The sequence below is a fragment of the Muntiacus reevesi genome, chromosome 11 (genome assembly GCF_963930625.1).
Source record: "Muntiacus reevesi chromosome 11, mMunRee1.1, whole genome shotgun sequence".
NCBI classification, from domain to species: domain Eukaryota; kingdom Metazoa; phylum Chordata; class Mammalia; order Artiodactyla; family Cervidae; genus Muntiacus; species Muntiacus reevesi.
Window position 1 is genome coordinate 10,535,636 of NC_089259.1, and position 16,769 is coordinate 10,552,404.

Below are 16,769 nucleotides of genomic sequence, written 5' to 3' on the forward strand. Positions count from 1 at the left end.
GGCGCGCGGGGGAAGCGGCGGGTAAATATTTGGGGCTGTAACCCGGGCTCGGGCGACTGGGCGTCACCGCGGTTCCCCGGCGCGCGCGTGGCGAGGGCGGTGCCCGGTGCCCGGGGAGGGGGGACGGGGGCGTCGAGGCGCGGCGGCGGGGACAGACCCGGCGGCCCGGCTCCCGCGGCCCCGCCCCGGCCCGCCCCCGCCCGCGGCTATAAGACCTCGCGGCGGGCGGGCGGCGGCGACCCGGGGAAAAGGAGGGCCAGCGCGCGGTGCCGGCAGCGGCGCGGCTGGAGCGCGGCCGGGCGAGGGGGCGGCCTGAGCGGGACGCTGCCCGGAGAGGGGACTGCCAGAGCGGGACGCACGTCTGCACGAGCCCCGTGCCCAGACCTCGCAGGATCCCGGGCCCCCAGCGACGCGCGCCGGCGGAGCCCCCCATGAAGCCGCCCGTCGCGCAGGGCAGCCCCGCGGCCGTCGCGGCCGCAGGTGAGTGGCGAGGCGGGGTGGGTCTCCTTAAACCCGGGCCTTGCAGGGGGCTGGGGGCGAAAGAAGCAGGGTCCCGCGTACTCTTTCTCCATTCCTCCCCCTGCCTCCGCTCTGCCCCCGCCGGGCTGGGGGACACGTCACGGGCGCATCCTGACTCAGTCCTCCCGCCGACCCCGGGGCCGCGAGCGCGGGGACAGGTCCACCACCAGCCAAGAGCTCGGCCTCGCGGCTTAGCGGCGTGACCTTTGATTTGCAACTCCCGGGGGGTGGAGACTCAGTTTCTTTATCTCTAAAATGGGCGCGATGCTAGCGCACACTTCTGGGGACGGTGGAGAGTCTTGAAAGATAACAGCCAGCAGCCGGCGGCGACCTCCGGCTGCCCCCCCATCCCGACCCTGACCGGAGCGCAGTCCACGTGGGCAGGCGGCCCTGGGGTACCCCGGGGGCCCCGGCCCGACGCGGGACGGGAGGGTGGTCCGGCGCCCGCCCCCGCCCTCACCCGCGCCCTTCGCCCCTGCGCAGCCCCGGCCTTGGACTCTGCGGACGCGGGGGACCTGACGGACGCGCTATGCGAGTTCGACGCGGTGCTGGCCGACTTCGCGTCGCCCTTCCACGAGCGCCACTTCCACTACGAGGAGCACCTGGAGCGCATGAAGCGGCGCAGCAGCGCCAGCGTCAGCGACAGCAGCGGCTTCAGCGACTCCGAGAGTGAGTGCGGCGCCGCCGCGGAAGCTGTGGCGCCCCGGGCAGTCCGGGCGCCCGGCCCGCGCGGGAGCGCCCTGGGCTCGCGGCTCAGCGTGCTCATCCGGAAAACCGCGGGCGGGGGGTCCCGCCGAGCGAGCCCCGAAGCCCAGAGCCGTCTCTAGGACTCTAGGAGTCTCCGGGGCCCCATGGCCGGCAGGGAGCAGACCCCGGAGGGCGGTCTGCGGAAGGCAGGCTGGGCTCCACGCCGCCCGCCGGCAGGTGTCAGGACCCAGGAGGGCCTCCCCAAGGGCGCCCTCTCCCCACTCCTTGCCGCTTTCAGCAGCATCTTCAGAGGATGTGGAGAAAGCGCCACAGGCGTGGGGTCCAGAGCCCCCGGAAGGGCGCAGGATGGACGTTTTGGTGAAACCAGGAAAGGTTTCTTAAGCTCCCTTTTTTGGGGTGTTTGAAACGCTTCTTGCACTTTCTCCTGGCCCTGAGCTCCCCCCCACCCCGGAGTTGCTGTTACACTGTTCGCAGTTTTGAAAGAATCCTAGCGCTGCTAAGTCCAAGTATTTAGAGAGTGTCCCGCATCCTTCAGGCAGGTCCATGACGTGAACTGCTGGCTCTGACTCCCGGCCCCACCCTGGTACCCAGTCTGAGGCTGGGGGTGGGGGAGGGGAGGGAGGGGGGTTGGGCTGTAGGGAGCAGATGGAGGCAGAGCTACTTCCTGCTGACTTTCCCTTGGTGGAGACCACCCCTAGTGTCTGGCTGCCCTAAATCACCTTGTTAAAAAGAGAGGCCACTTTTTCCAGGACCTCAAACGTCCTGTAAGGATTATGGATACGTGTTTAGGTGTCAAAGAGCAAATTGGGTGACTTTTCAATCTTCTGTGACTGTCGTTTTTCCCAACCCGGATGACTTACTGTTTTTCAAAGGGCATCTTGAACACTTCTGGATAATTCTTGAGGCTTCATTCCCTAGATGGGTTACCAGCCTGAATATCATTCCCTTTGCTGCCCTTGACTCTGGAAGTAAAAACAATGAGCTTTCCTTGTGATTCCCTTCTTTTGCGATCTGAAGCTACTCCTTGTTACAGGGCAAAGATACAGTCTTGGACTTAACACATGAGCTGTCCTCCTGAAAAGGAATAAAGGGCACTGGCCATCCAGTTCAGGCTTGGAGTCAGAAACTTAAGAGTTCCAGCTTGACTTGCCTTGGCAGCCCTGCCCAAGGGTTAGATCTAATTGCAGCTTTTGAGGTGAAAGGGAATGGAATCATCTGCTGTTAATTTTCCTTTCTGTATGTTTGGACTATGTTGCTAATGACCTGACCGCTTATTTTCAATTTCAAAGAGAAGTTGAAAAAATTTTGAAATATGTCTCAATGTATGTAGCCAAACTTAAATGTGTCTCCTTCTACTGGGGCACATTCATCAAGTACAAATTCTCTCCCCCGTGGGAAAGAAAGCTGGCACAGTGTGTTCAGGGCTGCTCTCTTGCAAAGAACAGCTCCATTCTAAACCACAGCTGCACTTGGCTAGAATAGGGCCTGAGCTCACTCATTCATGGGTGATTGCAACTCCCTCTGGGTAGGATTTCAGATCTGGGATCCGTTTTCTGGGGGCCTCAAAGAAAAGGCACTCAAAACACATTCTTAACAGCTTCAGGGGAGATTGTTTGGAATGGTCTGTAGTTTTTCTTAGGGTGTGTGGACTTTATTTTCTGCCTTTGTTGCTAACTGTTAAACTGACCCTTGGTTTGGTGGTTAGAGAAGTAAGCGGAGGGTATGCAGAAGGCTTGGATGACATTAGTCTTTCCTATAAATGTGTAGTTTGGCCCTCACGAGGCTGGTTAGAAATAGTCTTGGCAGAAGCGGTGTGTATCTAAATAGTCATTTCTTAAGGATGCATAATACGTGTCTTAATTGCCGCCCAGAATGGATCACAGACATTTGTTATACTCATTTAGCTGTTCAATGCTTTTCTGTGGAAGAGAGTATTTGAGAGAGGTGGATCCTACTGAAATGTAGGGTCTCCCCAGCAAAGAGGAGATACCCTAGGATGATGAAAATAAGAGTAGCTCTCTTTTGCCAAGCCTTTTCTGTGATTACTGTTATTATCTATTAGTTCTTACCATTAGCAAGCTCTTTGCTGTGCCTTAAATGTGCTATCTCCTATGTTCCCTTCCACAGTCCAACAAAGGAGACTCTTGTCTCCTTTTTTTCCTGATTTAAATAGTGAAACCACTTGGACTATCTCTAACGTTTTGCTCTGTCACCGTGGTTGGTTGGCTGGTGTGGAAACCAGGTCCTCCTGGATAGACTTGGACAGGGATCACGTGCCTATTTGTCAATCATGGTCATGTTTGAAGGTGTCTCTTTAAGGCCGCGGTCCCCTCACCGGGTCCATGGAGCCCAGGCTGAGCTCTGTTGGGGCCCTGCATGAGGAGTGGGCCTCCGTTTCTCTAGCTGTGAAATGGAAAGGATTCTATTTAATGATGCTATTAGCTACCCACTCCAGTATTCTTGGGCTTCCCTTGTGGCTCAGCTGGTAAAGAATCCACCTGTAATGTGGGAGACCTGGGTTCGATCCCTGGGTTGGGAAGATCCCCTGGAGAAGGGAAAGGCTGCCCACTCCAGTATTCTGGCCTGAAGAATTCCATAGACCGTATAGTCCATGGGTTCGCAAAGAGTAGACATGACTGAGCGACTTTCACTCACTAGAAACATCCATAAGCTCAGGATTAGAAAGAAAATATTTGCCCTGTTTGATGTTTTTAAGAGAACAATAAAATGCACATGCCATGATGTGTCACATAGGCTGGATACATTTGGGCCAATGTTTTGCATGAACATGTTATGTATGAAGCTCCCATGAAGCTCTGAACCTTTGGGACTTTGGTTTTTCGCCCTGTGTTTTACAACTCCATCACTCTGAAGATGTACCCACAGCATTCCTGCTTTTTTGAAGAACCTTTTTTTTCTCTTAAAAAAATTTAGAGGGAAAGACAAATGTTATATGATATCACTTATATGTGGGATCTAAAAATATAGTACCAATGAACTTATTTACAAAACAGAAACAGACTCTTATGGACAGAGGAAGCAAACTAACGGTTACTGTGGGCGGGGGAAGCAGGAGAAGTATAAATTAGGAGTATGGGATTAACAGATACATACTACCATATATGAAATGGAGAAACAGCAGGATTTATTGTGTAGCACAGGGAACTATATTCCATATCTTGTAATAACCTATAATGGAAAAAATTTAAAAAGAATATATATCTGGATCGTTTTGCTGTACACTTAGAACTAATACAATATTGTAAATCAACTATACTTCAATTAAAAAAAAATAGGTTTCTCACATCCAAAGGAGAAAAGCTAGACATTCCTTCTTTTAACCAGAGAAGCAAGTTACTTCCATTGGAGAGAAGAGCAGATGTTTAATAAGGAAATATGTCTTCCTGTTTCTACTTGCAGGGAATCCTCCTAAGACTTGAAGAGGACCAACACAACAGCGGCAAGACAACTTCACGTTAGGGGTGGTATTCAAGTGAGGGTTGATGAGAATTGTTCTTTTCTTCTAGATTTCGGTTCCAACAGATAACACCAGGCAGTTTCGTGAGAGCAGTTTCAGCTTTAGCAGTGGAAGGCAGCTCGGTTAGGAGCCAGGGCAGTGAGGTTGAAGCCTGATCCTCAGAGATGCTGCAGGCATGATGAACATCTTTGGTTTGAACTTAGCTTGAAAACCCTGTTGTTCTTTCAGTACTTTCAGCACTATACATGCACATCATGACTTCTCAAATGTGTTCAATAACATTTTAACTCATCATATACTAAATTTTAACCAAAGTGTTAATTTATGATTCCACGGATTGATTTTACAGGAAGTTTCTAATATTAACTGGCACTTTAAAAGGTGATGTAAACTCACATCTTTGATGGATTGGAGGTTCCTTTTTCCTTTTGAGGGGGGGAGTTTTTTGCCTCTTAACAGAAAAGGTCCAAAGTCTACTCTGTATGCTGGGGCTTTTATGATTCTGTTGGGCCATTGGAGGGAATGAGGAATTGGCTCCTTTAGCTTGTGCAAAACCTATATTGTCTGTATTTCTTTGCCTCGACTGTTCTAGCTTGGCTCTGGGAGAGAGGACCTGGGGGGCACGTGTGACAGGTAGCCTATCAGCTGATCTGATGTAAGAGCCACTGAGGTCAAAACTTGACCTTGTTCAAGCCGACAGGGAATGAGGGGTTAGGGGCCCTCGGGGTGTCCTGGTGTGTGCTAGGAATTCCAGGCAGGTAACAAGTGTCACTGGTGGACGTGTATGCCTGTGTATGCTTAGTCGCTTCAGTCATGTCTGACTCTTGGTGACCTTATGGACTGTGGCTTGCCAGGCTCCTCTGTCTGTAGGATTCTCCAGGCAAGAATACTGGAGTGAGTTGCTGTGCCCTCCTCCAGGGGATCTTCCCGACCCAGGGATTGAACCTGGGTCTCCTGTGGCTCCTGCATTGCAAGCACAGTCTTCACCACTGAGCAACCTGGGAACCCCATCACTGGTGGGCTCCTGGAGGCATATGGAGGGACTGAGCAGTCCCAGAAGAGAAGCTGGAACAATAGTGGTGAAATTGAGAAACGATTTCTTATTCTATCAGTGCAGCTGTTGGAATTTAGATTTTGAGTGGGAGAGTTCACCCCCCTGCCCCACCCCGCACATACCATTCCCTGTGGCGAAAGGGAAACAGGTCCAAGGCTTTCTCTTTCTCAGTTAATTACTATGGTTTGCTTGCCTGAAACATGTGGGATTGTTCTATATTTACAGGAGCTCCGGGCCACGGTTACTGTCTGTGGTTTTCCTTCCCTCTGGAGTAACACACGCTGGTACCAACCCCCAAATTACCTTTCTCCCCGCCCCCAAATGGAAAAAAAAACACGTCTACCTTTTAAACAAGTCTTTGTTTTTGTAGCCAAGTTTTCCAAGCTTTGTGGGCGTTCCTATGGTTAAGATGTTAGAATATTTAATATGCTCACATTTCTTTTGATGATGTCTTAGCAAACTTGCTCCCTGAATTTGAGGTTCCTGGCTTCAATGTGCCAAGTTGACTTGCCAAGGACATTTCTGATGGGACTGCAGAGCTGATGGCGATAGATGTTGTAAGGCCCTGCAATATCTAGTTTTGCCACCTACCAGGTCCCCAGATCATCACTGCTGTGTGTCCTTATTAATGGCAGCGACTAATGCCGGGTGGGGCAATAATACATTACTATGCTATCAGCCAGCAACACATTGCTGTCCCTTGTCAGACTAACTGGCTGTTATTTTGCAAGAAATCGAGTTCTAGGGGGGTGAAAAGAACAGGAAGGCAGGCTTTGCTTCCCTTTTAATTTACACCTAGTGTGCAGTCTTATTCACTGTGGAATGAAATTTTATTGGATAAAGGGTTAAGAGAGGTTGGATTACTTCTGTGTTGGTGGGTTTGTTTTTGGGAGGTTTGTTCTAGCGCGCCTCTGAAGATAAAATTCTTTTCTTAAGAATTTTGCGACTCTTTAAAGAAGAGGAAGAAGCTTGGCCCCAGAATCTGGAGTCTTATTATTCCCTATGGTGACCTTTCTTCTGAGCATGCCTTCCTCCAGTTTGTTGAAAAAATAAAGCCTGAAAACCATGGGCAGCACACGGAGCTTGTGGGTTTCTTATCCCCCTTTCTTAAGAGAAGAAACTGCAGCTCCGCGATGAAGTGACTCGCACAGGGTCACACGGCCTTGGTCCCGCACAGCTCTAGGGGGACAGCTTCTGCTGGACCCCGAGGAGTTTGGGGGCTCTTAAGATTGTTGTGGTTCTTATTTTCATGAATCGTGTGTAGAGAGCGTGACCACAGAGTGGAACTGAACCATGGAGAAGTTTGCCTCAAGGATGCTGGGACTGTTTCCTCTTAATGGTTGAACATCTTGGAGCCTGGAGTCAGGGCTGGCCTGAATTGTGCACTGAGCGTCCAGGTGTATCCGTGAGCTGGTGTGTGAGAACGTGTGTGAGTGTGTGTGGGTGTTTGAGTCTGGGGGTGTGAGAGGAGAGCAGAAGTGGGCACATGTTGGCCAGCCTCCCTGTGTGTGTCTATATCTACAGATACTGTAAATAAATATTGTAACTAGGATTTTTTTCCCCCTCCGTCTCATTGTGAGAGTAGCCTGAGCTCATTATCAGTAAGAGGCAACTCCTGATTATTTGAAAAGTTGGCTCAGTAGTTTGCAGCTAATTTGCCAGTCAAGGAACAGTCAGCTTGTCTGTATATTTTCTGAGGTTGAGGAAAATACTTAGATCAAAAAGGAATTTAAGCCCCAGGCCCTAAAGGGTGAGTGGTGAGCCGTGGTGGTGTCCTGGGACAGTGTGACCCTGCAGGGTCCCCAAAACCAACCGAGTTGCCCGAGGAGTCATGAATCCTCACCGGATTCCTGTTTCCTACCATTTTGCAGGGACCGTCTCCACGTCTAGTTCATTACTTTCTCCCAAACTCAGTAGCACTTGGTCTACTTGTGTGTGAGGCAAACAAATGTGTGTGTGTGTTTCCCAGCATCCAAGGGGTAAGTATACGTCGCTGTAAAATGCTGGGTAGTGGGGGCAGAACAGAGGTGAGGTCCAGGGCCAGGGTCCTGGTGCAGGACGGGGTGCAGGACGGGGCGGGAGGCAGGGCGGTGCTGCTGGCAGGGCCGACTGCCCCCGAGAGGTGGAGGCCAGGGGTGCCGCCCACGGGGCCCAGGCTAACACTCTGGGCCCAGGAAGGGGGCGATGCTCGCGGGGGCCCTTTGGCGCTGAAGGTCCTGTTGCAGAGGCTTGCACGCCTTCCTTCTGGCTCCCGAGTGCGGGCTCGAGGCCCGCCTCCCCTGGGCTCTCTGTGGTTTTCCTGCCCCTCAGGCTCACTTCGCCTTTTCCCCACAAGTCTCTCGGGTTCTATTTGTGGCGATTCCCCTGCGTCTTATGAGGTGACAGGCGGTAACACGACGTGGTGGGTCTGCAGTGAGCACGACCGCCGTCCCGTGTGTGGGGGGAAAAGGGCTTCCCTTGAGAAGACCCGCGTCGCTCCAGAGTGGGGCTCAGCTGACAAGCCAGCGCGAGGGCTTCCCGCTTTGAGTTCAGCGAGTGCGCGTGTCCCGGGAGATAATAACAGAGGTGCCACCAAACAGTGTCCCGTGGGCAAGTGGGACCGGGAGACAGGGCTAAGCCGGCTTGTTTATCACAAGACATCTCAGGCACGTCGGAGTTTCATCAGAGGACCCTCCAAGGGGCGCGGTGTTTCTCAGGGTCCGGGGACCATGCAGTTCTTCTCAAAGGGCCACTATTCTGGGAAATACATTTTGGGGGAAATGTAAGCCTAAGAGTCAGAGTTTCAGATCTCAGCAGGTGTTCATCATCAAAGCCCTGAAAAACGACTGTGGTCCTTTTAGGTGGCCCGGACTGGAACTAAGAAGGAAGAATCAACCGTGAGGGTTGTATGTGTTTGGAAAACTGAATGCAATGGGTGTGTCAGCCAGGAAGACAAGATGGCCTGGGACCATCTCCTCGGGGCCTTGGGGGACCTGTGAGGGGCGGTCTTTAGGGATGAAGAGGAATTCTCTTGGGGCCAGAACCCTCTGTTTCTGGAAGCCCTCTTTTATTCTGGGTGTCTCTTTTGTCACTGAGTCCTGTTCCTTTTGAGTTAAGAGGAGCAAAGAAAGAAGGTTTTGCCTCCTCCTGAGCTGGAGGTGATTGAATGAAGCCGGTGCATCCCGAGGAGGACAGGGAGCCTGGCCGGGCCATGGTAGCTCAGCGGCCCTCTTGCACCTGAGCAGCCTTCCCAGAGCTCATCTGTGCTACCCCCGTGCCAGGCTTTGTGTTTTGTTTCAACCAGGAAGGCTGTTCCTCGGTGACCTCAGAGGCCACATCCTGCTTCCACCGCCGGCTCTGCCTCTGAGTCTTTGGGTTGGTACGGCTCAGCCAGCAGCGCCCTTTCTGTGTTCCCGCCACAGAACTGGGCTGGCTGGGGTTGGTTTCCTCTCCCTTGGCACGACTCAGAAATAGGATCTTAGAACTTCAGAGCTGGAAGGCACTTTAAGGATCATTAAGTCCGCCTTCCCATTTTACAGATGGGTAAGCAAAGGCCCATCTGTAAAATGGGAAGGTGGACTGAGTCATCCTTCAAGTTCATTCTGTAAGCAAACCCACCCCCACCAGCCCCCACCCCCGAAAAGGAAATGGCAATCCACTCCAGTATTCTTGCCTGAAGTATCCCATGGACAGAGGAGCCTGGCGGGCTACAGCCCATGGGGTTGCAAAGAGTCGGACTCGACTGAGTGATCAAGCATACTCACACAAGCAAGGGCCCAGAGACATGGTCTTGTCCCAGGGCTCCCAAATACTCGGTAGCTGAGATGATTTCCTAGACGCTCAGCTCAGCCTTGCTTCTGGGACCTTGCCTCGGTCTTGTCTTCAGGAGCAGGACAATGGAGCCACCCAGTCACCCAATGTGTTTGTAATCTGCACCCTCCAGGAGAAGAAATCTCTGTCTTTGATCCTCTAGCTGATCCCCAGGGTACAGGAGCTCAGGAAAAACCATGACAAAGACTCTCTCTTGAGCAGGCAGGGAGAATTATTAAGTAGTGGGATCCAACCTTAACTTTGTATTATTTTGGGGGGTTCAGAGGGCAGAAGGGACATTTTTCAGAAAAAATGGTTCCTTGTGTCTCAAATCCCAAGCCACCCCCTGGCCTCCATCAGTCAAGCATTGGCTTAGCTGTCAGACACCCGGGCAGTGGGCGCCCTGTGTTGCAAAGGAGGCTGGTCTGGTCATGATGGTCCTGTTGACCCTTCTTTTTTTAGGGAAGCAAGGGCCTTTGGTGTGCCTGATTGGAGACACACATGCACACACACACAGGCACACTCTCCTGCCTCAAATTTGGGAGCATAAATATAAAATGGATGTGAACTTGGGCAAACTTTGAGAGATAGTGAGGGACAGGAACGCCTGGTGAGCTGCAGTCCACGGGGTTGCAAAGAGTCGGACACGAGTTAGCAACTAAACAACGACAAGAACAAATACAAAATCTGGAAATCAATTGGTTTTTTTTTTTTTTTTATAACTTTGCTCTCTTTGGAGATAAACTATTGCTTATCAATAGACCAGGAGACTGAAACCATTTCTAATGAGTTATGTTTTCTTTCCTGAAAGGTGCCGAATCGCTTTATAGGAACAGCTTCAGCTTCAGTGATGAAAAGCTGAATTCTCCGACAGACAGCACCCCAGCGCTGCTCTGTCCTTCTGTCCCTGCTCGGAAAGGTAAGTCCACTCGTTGGAATGTGAGTTTTTTTGCTTCCTTATTCCCTCTCCCCCTCAGCCTCCTCTCTCTTCTGCCTTACCCCTAACCAATCTTGTCCAAATGTGCAAAACAAATAGAGAAGACTAGTATCTTCATACAGTACAGTGTGGAGTAGATTTTGTTATTTCTCAGGATTTTGATCAGCATGAAAGTGAAATCGCATACTGGTGGGTGGCAGGGGACGGGTGGCTCAGATGTTAAAGAATCCACCTGAAATGTGGGAAGATCCCGTTTCAGTCCCTGGGTCAGGAAGATTCTCTGGACAAGGGAATGGCTACCCACTCCAGAATTCTTGCCTGGAGAATCCCATGGACCAGGGAGCCTGGTGAGCTACAGCCCATGGGGTCACAAAGAGTTGGACACGACTGAGCGACTAACACTTTCACTTTTTTATTTCAGGAAACCATGTAGAGAAACCATGGGAGAAAGAAAACGTGTAGACTCTAGATTTTGTTTTCTCTTGTGTGTTGTTATCAATTCAGTGCTAAATGACAGTGTTCTCCTAGACTGGCTGGTTATAGAATGTAAAACTCAGCAGTTAGGATTTGCAGTAAGTTGGGTTCTTTTTTTTTTAATTGCATTAACTCTTTAAAGAATGCTCTCAGATGACCAATTTAGCAATTAAATGGGGTCATCATTATGAAACAAGTGATGATCTAACATAATTCAAAATAGCGGCTCCAGCCTGCCTCTACTGTGATATTAATAGACAAAAAATTTTTTAAAGATGCATGAGCAGTTTCTTATATTTTGGAGCTAGTAAATTGTCTCCAGCCAGAGAGCTGAATGTTCTATTGGGCAAGTGCCCTTTGAAAACAAAAGGAGTTTTTTTCTGCTTAAGAAACATTACACTCGATGAAAATAGTTGCAGAATGCAATAAAAATGGAACATAGTTAAAAAGAAATATGAAGATTTCATCATTTTCTCACTCCGGCAGGAGGGCAGAATTTCGCCCTTTTTCAAAAGAGACATTTTAAAGTCCTCCCCACATTGCGGTGCTAGCAGCCCCTGGGAATTCTGCCATTGTCCAGCCCTCCGTCTGTGATGGATCTGTTGAATCAAGAGAGACAGAACAGTCTAGAAAGTGGCTTAAAACATGCCCAGATTTGCTACCTGATCCTCTAGAGGTAGAAATTAAAGAGGGGGGGAAAAGCCGTAGTGGCAAATTGACTTTAAAAGCTAAAAACAGTGAGTTATTTGTAGCCAGCTTCCCAGGTGGTGCAGTGGTAAAGAATCCGCCTGCCAAAGCAGGAGACACAAGAGATGTGGGTTCTATCCCTGGGTCGGGAAGATCCCCTGGAGAAGGGGATGGCAGCCCACTCCAGTGTTCTTGCCTGGGAAGTCCTTTGGATGTAGGGGTCTGGTGGGCTCAGTCCATGGGATCTCGAAGAATCGGAGATGACTGAGCAGGAGCATGTACTGCTTGAGGAGGCTAATTAATAAAGACATGCATTCAGAGAAGGCATAAGTGGTGAGCTCTAGAGAAAAAATAAGACACGCAGAAAGAAGGACAAGTCTTAGGATGCGGATGGAACAGAATCACGATGGGGCCTCGTTACCCTGTGTTGACGGCTGCGTGGCATGAGGCTGCCCAGACCCAGGAGCCTCCTGCCGCCTTCTCTGTATCATCTTGACAAGGAGCAGAAGCGCTTAGTTAATTCCACCCTGGGGGCACCACGTGGGCTGAAGTGTTGCCCTGGAGTGATAGTGTGAACAAGACTGCGTCAGAGAAGTTGAACTGGAATTAGGGACTCTGGGTGTGCATTCCACACACTGCTTCCCAAATACTTTGGCTGGTAGCTCAGATCCTACACAGTTGAAGAGTTAAAACTTTTTATCTTCCTTCCCTGTCCCTGTCTCACTCTGCCTTTCAACTTTGTTTTTACTTTTGTTTATTTCTGGCTGTGCTGGGCCTTCGTTGCTACACACAGGCTCCCTCTCGGTGTGGTGAGCAGGGGGCTTACTCTCCAGTCGTGCTGCAGGGGCTTCTCGTTGTAGGGGCTTCTCCTGTTGTGGAGCAGGGGCCCTAGGGACTCGGGCTTCAGTAGTTCTGGCTCGTGGGCTCCAGAGCCCGGGCTCATAGCTGTGGCACGAAGGCTTAGTTGCTCCGTGGCACGTGGGATCTTTGTGGATCAGGGATCTACTTGTCCCCTGCACTGGTAGGCAGATTCTTAACCACCGGACCACAAGGAAGCCTCCACCTCCCAGCTTTTAAAGTAGTGAAGAGAATTACTTCTTCCAGGCTGCTGGACCATGGGTCGGTAGTGGGGGATGATGAACTACAAAACCCAGAAAGAAACATCTTCAGAAAAAGCTTCTGAGTTTTCTGTAAGTGAACATTGGAGCAACCACTTAGGGCTGGTACAGGACACTATTTAATAAAATCTCGGAAGACAGAGAGATGGGGGGGTCATATAATTCTGGAAAAGTTGAGTTCATCAGCTGTCTTGAATATAGAAACTGAACCTGAACTCTTGTTTTTCAGCCAAACTTGGAGATACAAAAGAGCTAGAAGACTTTATTGCTGATCTCGACAGAACCTTAGCAAGTGAGTACATGCATGGTAGTTTAAAAAAAAAAATCAAACAAAACCAACCAGCACCTCTGATCAAGTGCAGTAATGTTTACCAGCTTGCCTGCGGCAGGAAGTTACATCATTAGGTGTTTTTAGGTTCAGAAACAGGACCCTAGTGGCTCAGAAAGAAATCCTGAGGATAAGCTGGCATTGATGTTGACTGCCTTTTCAACCAGGGAGCACTGGCCCCCAGCAAACAATGGCATTTTGTTTGAGAAGTGGAGAGTTAAGTAGTAGTTAGATTGAGATTGCAGCCTTCCCAGCATGTGGCCTGCCAGGCTCTTCAGGAAAGAAGTCAGCTTATTGACCACCAAGTATTATACTGAGTAGTAGAGCTGACTCATTGGAAAAGCCCCTGTTGCTGGGAAAGATTGAAGGCAAAAGGAGAAGGAGGTGGCAGAGGATGAGATGGTTAGATAGCATCACCAACTCAGTGGACATTAATTTGAGCAAGCTAAGGGAGAGAGTGGAGGAAAAGGAGCCTGGTGGGCTACAGTCCATGGGGTCGAAAAGAGTCAGACACAACCTAGATCATTATCCTGACAGTGCAGAGGGTTCAATCTCAGGGACCAGAGAAAACTTCACAAGTTAGATCCAGGGGTTTGATCTGACTTCTAGAGGGTTGGGTTCCCAAAGAGAGAATTGGCTTGGTGAGACCTTACAACCAAAGACCCACAGCAGTTACCGAAAGACCTGGATGAGAGACGTGGTACCCCGTTTCCCATCTGGCAGTTACACTAATGGCACCCCATTCTCTGCGACCAAAATTTTTGAGAACCGAGGGTATCAGATCATAATTGCCATGGGGGTGCCTGGAAGAAAGGACCCTGAGAATCAATCCACACCTTCTATTTCCAAAGAACAGGATCACAAGTGCCAGAAGGGTCAGCTGGAGTTTCCTGGATGACAGTTTCCACAACTTAGCCTTGGGGGGCCTTGTTCAGTCACAGAGCAGCCCTGGAGAATTTCATCCTAGCCCCTTTCATTTTACAATGAAAGAGTCGGTTTTCCATATTTTATGCTGTGCTATGCTAAGTAGCTGGATAGGATCTGAAAAACTAGATCCAAAGCTGGTTACTTAAAAAGAATTCTATTCTTAAACAAGGTTTCAGACAGACCTACCTAATATTAGGTGGAAAGTTCTTCTGCAGTTTCTGTTTACTAGAAGACTTTATCACCCCTACTGTCCTCCATCAGAAGACCAAGGTCTGTTCTGACAGAGATGATTGTAATTGCAACACAGTTTGTGTTAGACCGGTGGGACAAGCTTGTTGACTTCATGAAAATTGCAGCAGGCTGCCCAGTCATACCAGTTCTTCAGACGTACATTACATGGGAAGCCTACCTTTAAGTTCGGTGCTTGGATGCCTGTCTGAGAGGTGTGCTCTGGTTGAGCATGCATGCCAAGTCGCTTCAGTTGTGTCTGACTCTTTTTGATCTTATGGACCGTAGCCCTTCAGGCTCCTCTGTGCATGGGATTCTCCAGGCAAAATACTGATGTGGGTTGCCATGCCCTCTTCCAGGGGATCTTCCCAACCCGGGAATCGAACCTGTATCTCTTAGTCTCCTGCATTGGCATTCTTTACCACTAGTGCTACCTAGGAAGCCCATGGTTAAGCATAGGAATTGTCAATTTTCGCTAGTGGATCACCTTCTCTGTCTTCTATCGACAGGTATGTGAAACAAGAAGTTCTGGGTCCTTTCATTCTTAAGGGAGAAGTTTCAGAAAGCTCGGAGGACCTGATAAAATCAGCTACAGAATATGCTGCTGGAGGGGGCAGAGAAGTTGCTCACCCACCACCAGGCTTGTCCTAAAAATACTTTTGGGCTCATCTCTGGGCAGGTTAGAGATTGACTTTGTTTACCAGCTTGCAACGTATTAGAGCAGATGACTCATGCTAATGTTGTATTTCCTCTTAAAACATGGCTTCTCTGTAATTTAAAATGCTTTTATGAAAATATTTGTAATTAATTATATATAGTCAGAAACAGTAATATGCTTTCCCCATTATAATATATTTTTGTATGCAAATAAAGTTTGAACTGGAGTCTGTCTTTGGGAAGCCGTCTTTTTTTTTTTTTTTCCTCTTGATTTCTTTCAATATGTTTCCATCCAGGTAGCATTCAAGTGGAAATAACATCCCTCTTGACTTCTAATAGGGACTCTGGGTGCTGCCACATTGCACTAGGCAATAGGATGATTAGTGAGAGAAAGTGTTACTTTGAAGCTCATTCGGCACTCTAAAGGGAAATTCTGGCCTATGGTTGATGGGAAATTTTAATTTGAGCATTGTGGGGTTTTTTTTTAAGCTTTTTATTTTGTGCTGGGGTATAGCCAATGAACAATGTTGTAAGAGTTTCAGATGAACAGCCAAGAGACTCAGCCACACATATACATGTGTCCATTCTCCTCCAAACTTCCCTGCCGTCCAGGCCCCCACACAGCACTGAACAGAGCCCCCTGTGCCACACGGAAGGACCTTGGTGGTCCTCTGTCTTAAACACAGCAGTGCGTGTATGTCCAGCCCAAACTCCCTACCTCCTCCCTCCATCCTGAGAGGATTGTGGTTTTGATGGAAGTTGGGTTTCTCTTCTCTGTTCTCCCCATTTCTTAGCACCTTTTTGTTGCCATGGGCGCTTCCTTCAATTAAGGGAAATACTAGGTGCACTAGGAATCCAGGGCAGGTTGGGGCAGCTGGAGGAATTATAAATGGTGGTGCTCGCCTAAGACCGGTGTGCTGAGGTGGATTTGATGTGCTGGCCTGGATGCTAATGTCCAAGAGCCGGGAGCTGGAGGGGCCCCAGGGGAACCAGGGGGTCCAGATGCAGGGTCTCCCATGGGGTGGGCTTGTTTGTAGAAGCCAGTAGCCCCACCTCCCACCCCCTACCTGCCTTTTATGGGGGATGGGGCGAGGCGTGAAAACAGGCAAGTCCATAGTTTCCCTGTCTATGCTTTTCTACCCTTAAAACATCTGAAATAACCAGGCATTACTTTGACATGCAGAATCAAATTATGCAAAAACTCCAATCCTTATGTTCCTGTAGAACACAAATCCAAAACATAAGTACTTCTAATTTTACATAATTTTCCATAAGGCCTTATGACTATTGATATTTTCAAAAGATAACTACTAATTTGATCTGTTTTTTAGGGCATTGGCAAGCTAAATTGCCTTTTCTTTAAAACTTTTCTTTTCCCCAAATTTCTGGGAAAGCTTTTGGGTTGAACCCAAATATTTTCTTTAATTCTTTTTTTTCTAATTTCTAATTTTTTAGAAAATTTTATTTTTATACTGGAGTATAGCTGATTAACGGTGTTGTGACAGTTTTGGTGGACAGCAAAGGAGCTCAGTCATACACATACATGTATCCATTCTCCCCCAAACTCCCCTCCCATCCGGGTTCTTTATTCCTTTATTGAGATATAATTTACATACTTGAACGTTCATCCTTTTAAAGTGTACAATTCAGTAGGTTTAAATTTTTTAGCCATGCTTTCTGGCTTGAAGGATCTTGGTTTCCAGACCAGGAATTGAACCTACACCCTCAGCAGTGAGATCGCAGAGTCCTAACCACTGGACCACCAGAGATACCCTGCTTCAGTGGCTTTTAGTAACTGTGTTCACGGAGTTCTGCAGCCATCCCCGTCTAACTCTGTCTCTGTGGATTTCTCTATTCTGGATATT

General features: G+C 49.2%; 1 protein-coding gene across 1 annotated transcript; it reads left to right on the forward strand.

Moving 5' to 3' along the window:
* Positions 1-212: 212 nt before the first annotated feature.
* On the forward strand, positions 213-15,131 carry RGCC (regulator of cell cycle). Its single transcript, XM_065901873.1, has 5 exons — positions 213-480; positions 1,003-1,188; positions 10,360-10,467; positions 12,994-13,056; positions 14,757-15,131. Exons 1-5 carry the CDS (start codon positions 432-434, stop codon positions 14,762-14,764), a joined length of 414 nt encoding a protein of 137 aa, XP_065757945.1. The 5' UTR covers positions 213-431; the 3' UTR covers positions 14,765-15,131.
* Positions 15,132-16,769: the final 1,638 nt, after the last annotated feature.

Excerpts from the sequence above, each read along its gene's own strand:
- RGCC (XM_065901873.1), top strand. The coding sequence starts at position 432 with ATGAAGCCGCCCGTCGCGCAGGGCAGCCCCGCGGCCGTCGCGGCCGCA. Across the intron at positions 1,189-10,359 it reads CGGCTTCAGCGACTCCGAGA|GTGCCGAATCGCTTTATAGG; the intron begins GTGAGTGCGGCG and ends CTTTCCTGAAAG. Across the intron at positions 10,468-12,993 it reads TTCTGTCCCTGCTCGGAAAG|CCAAACTTGGAGATACAAAA; the intron begins GTAAGTCCACTC and ends CTTGTTTTTCAG.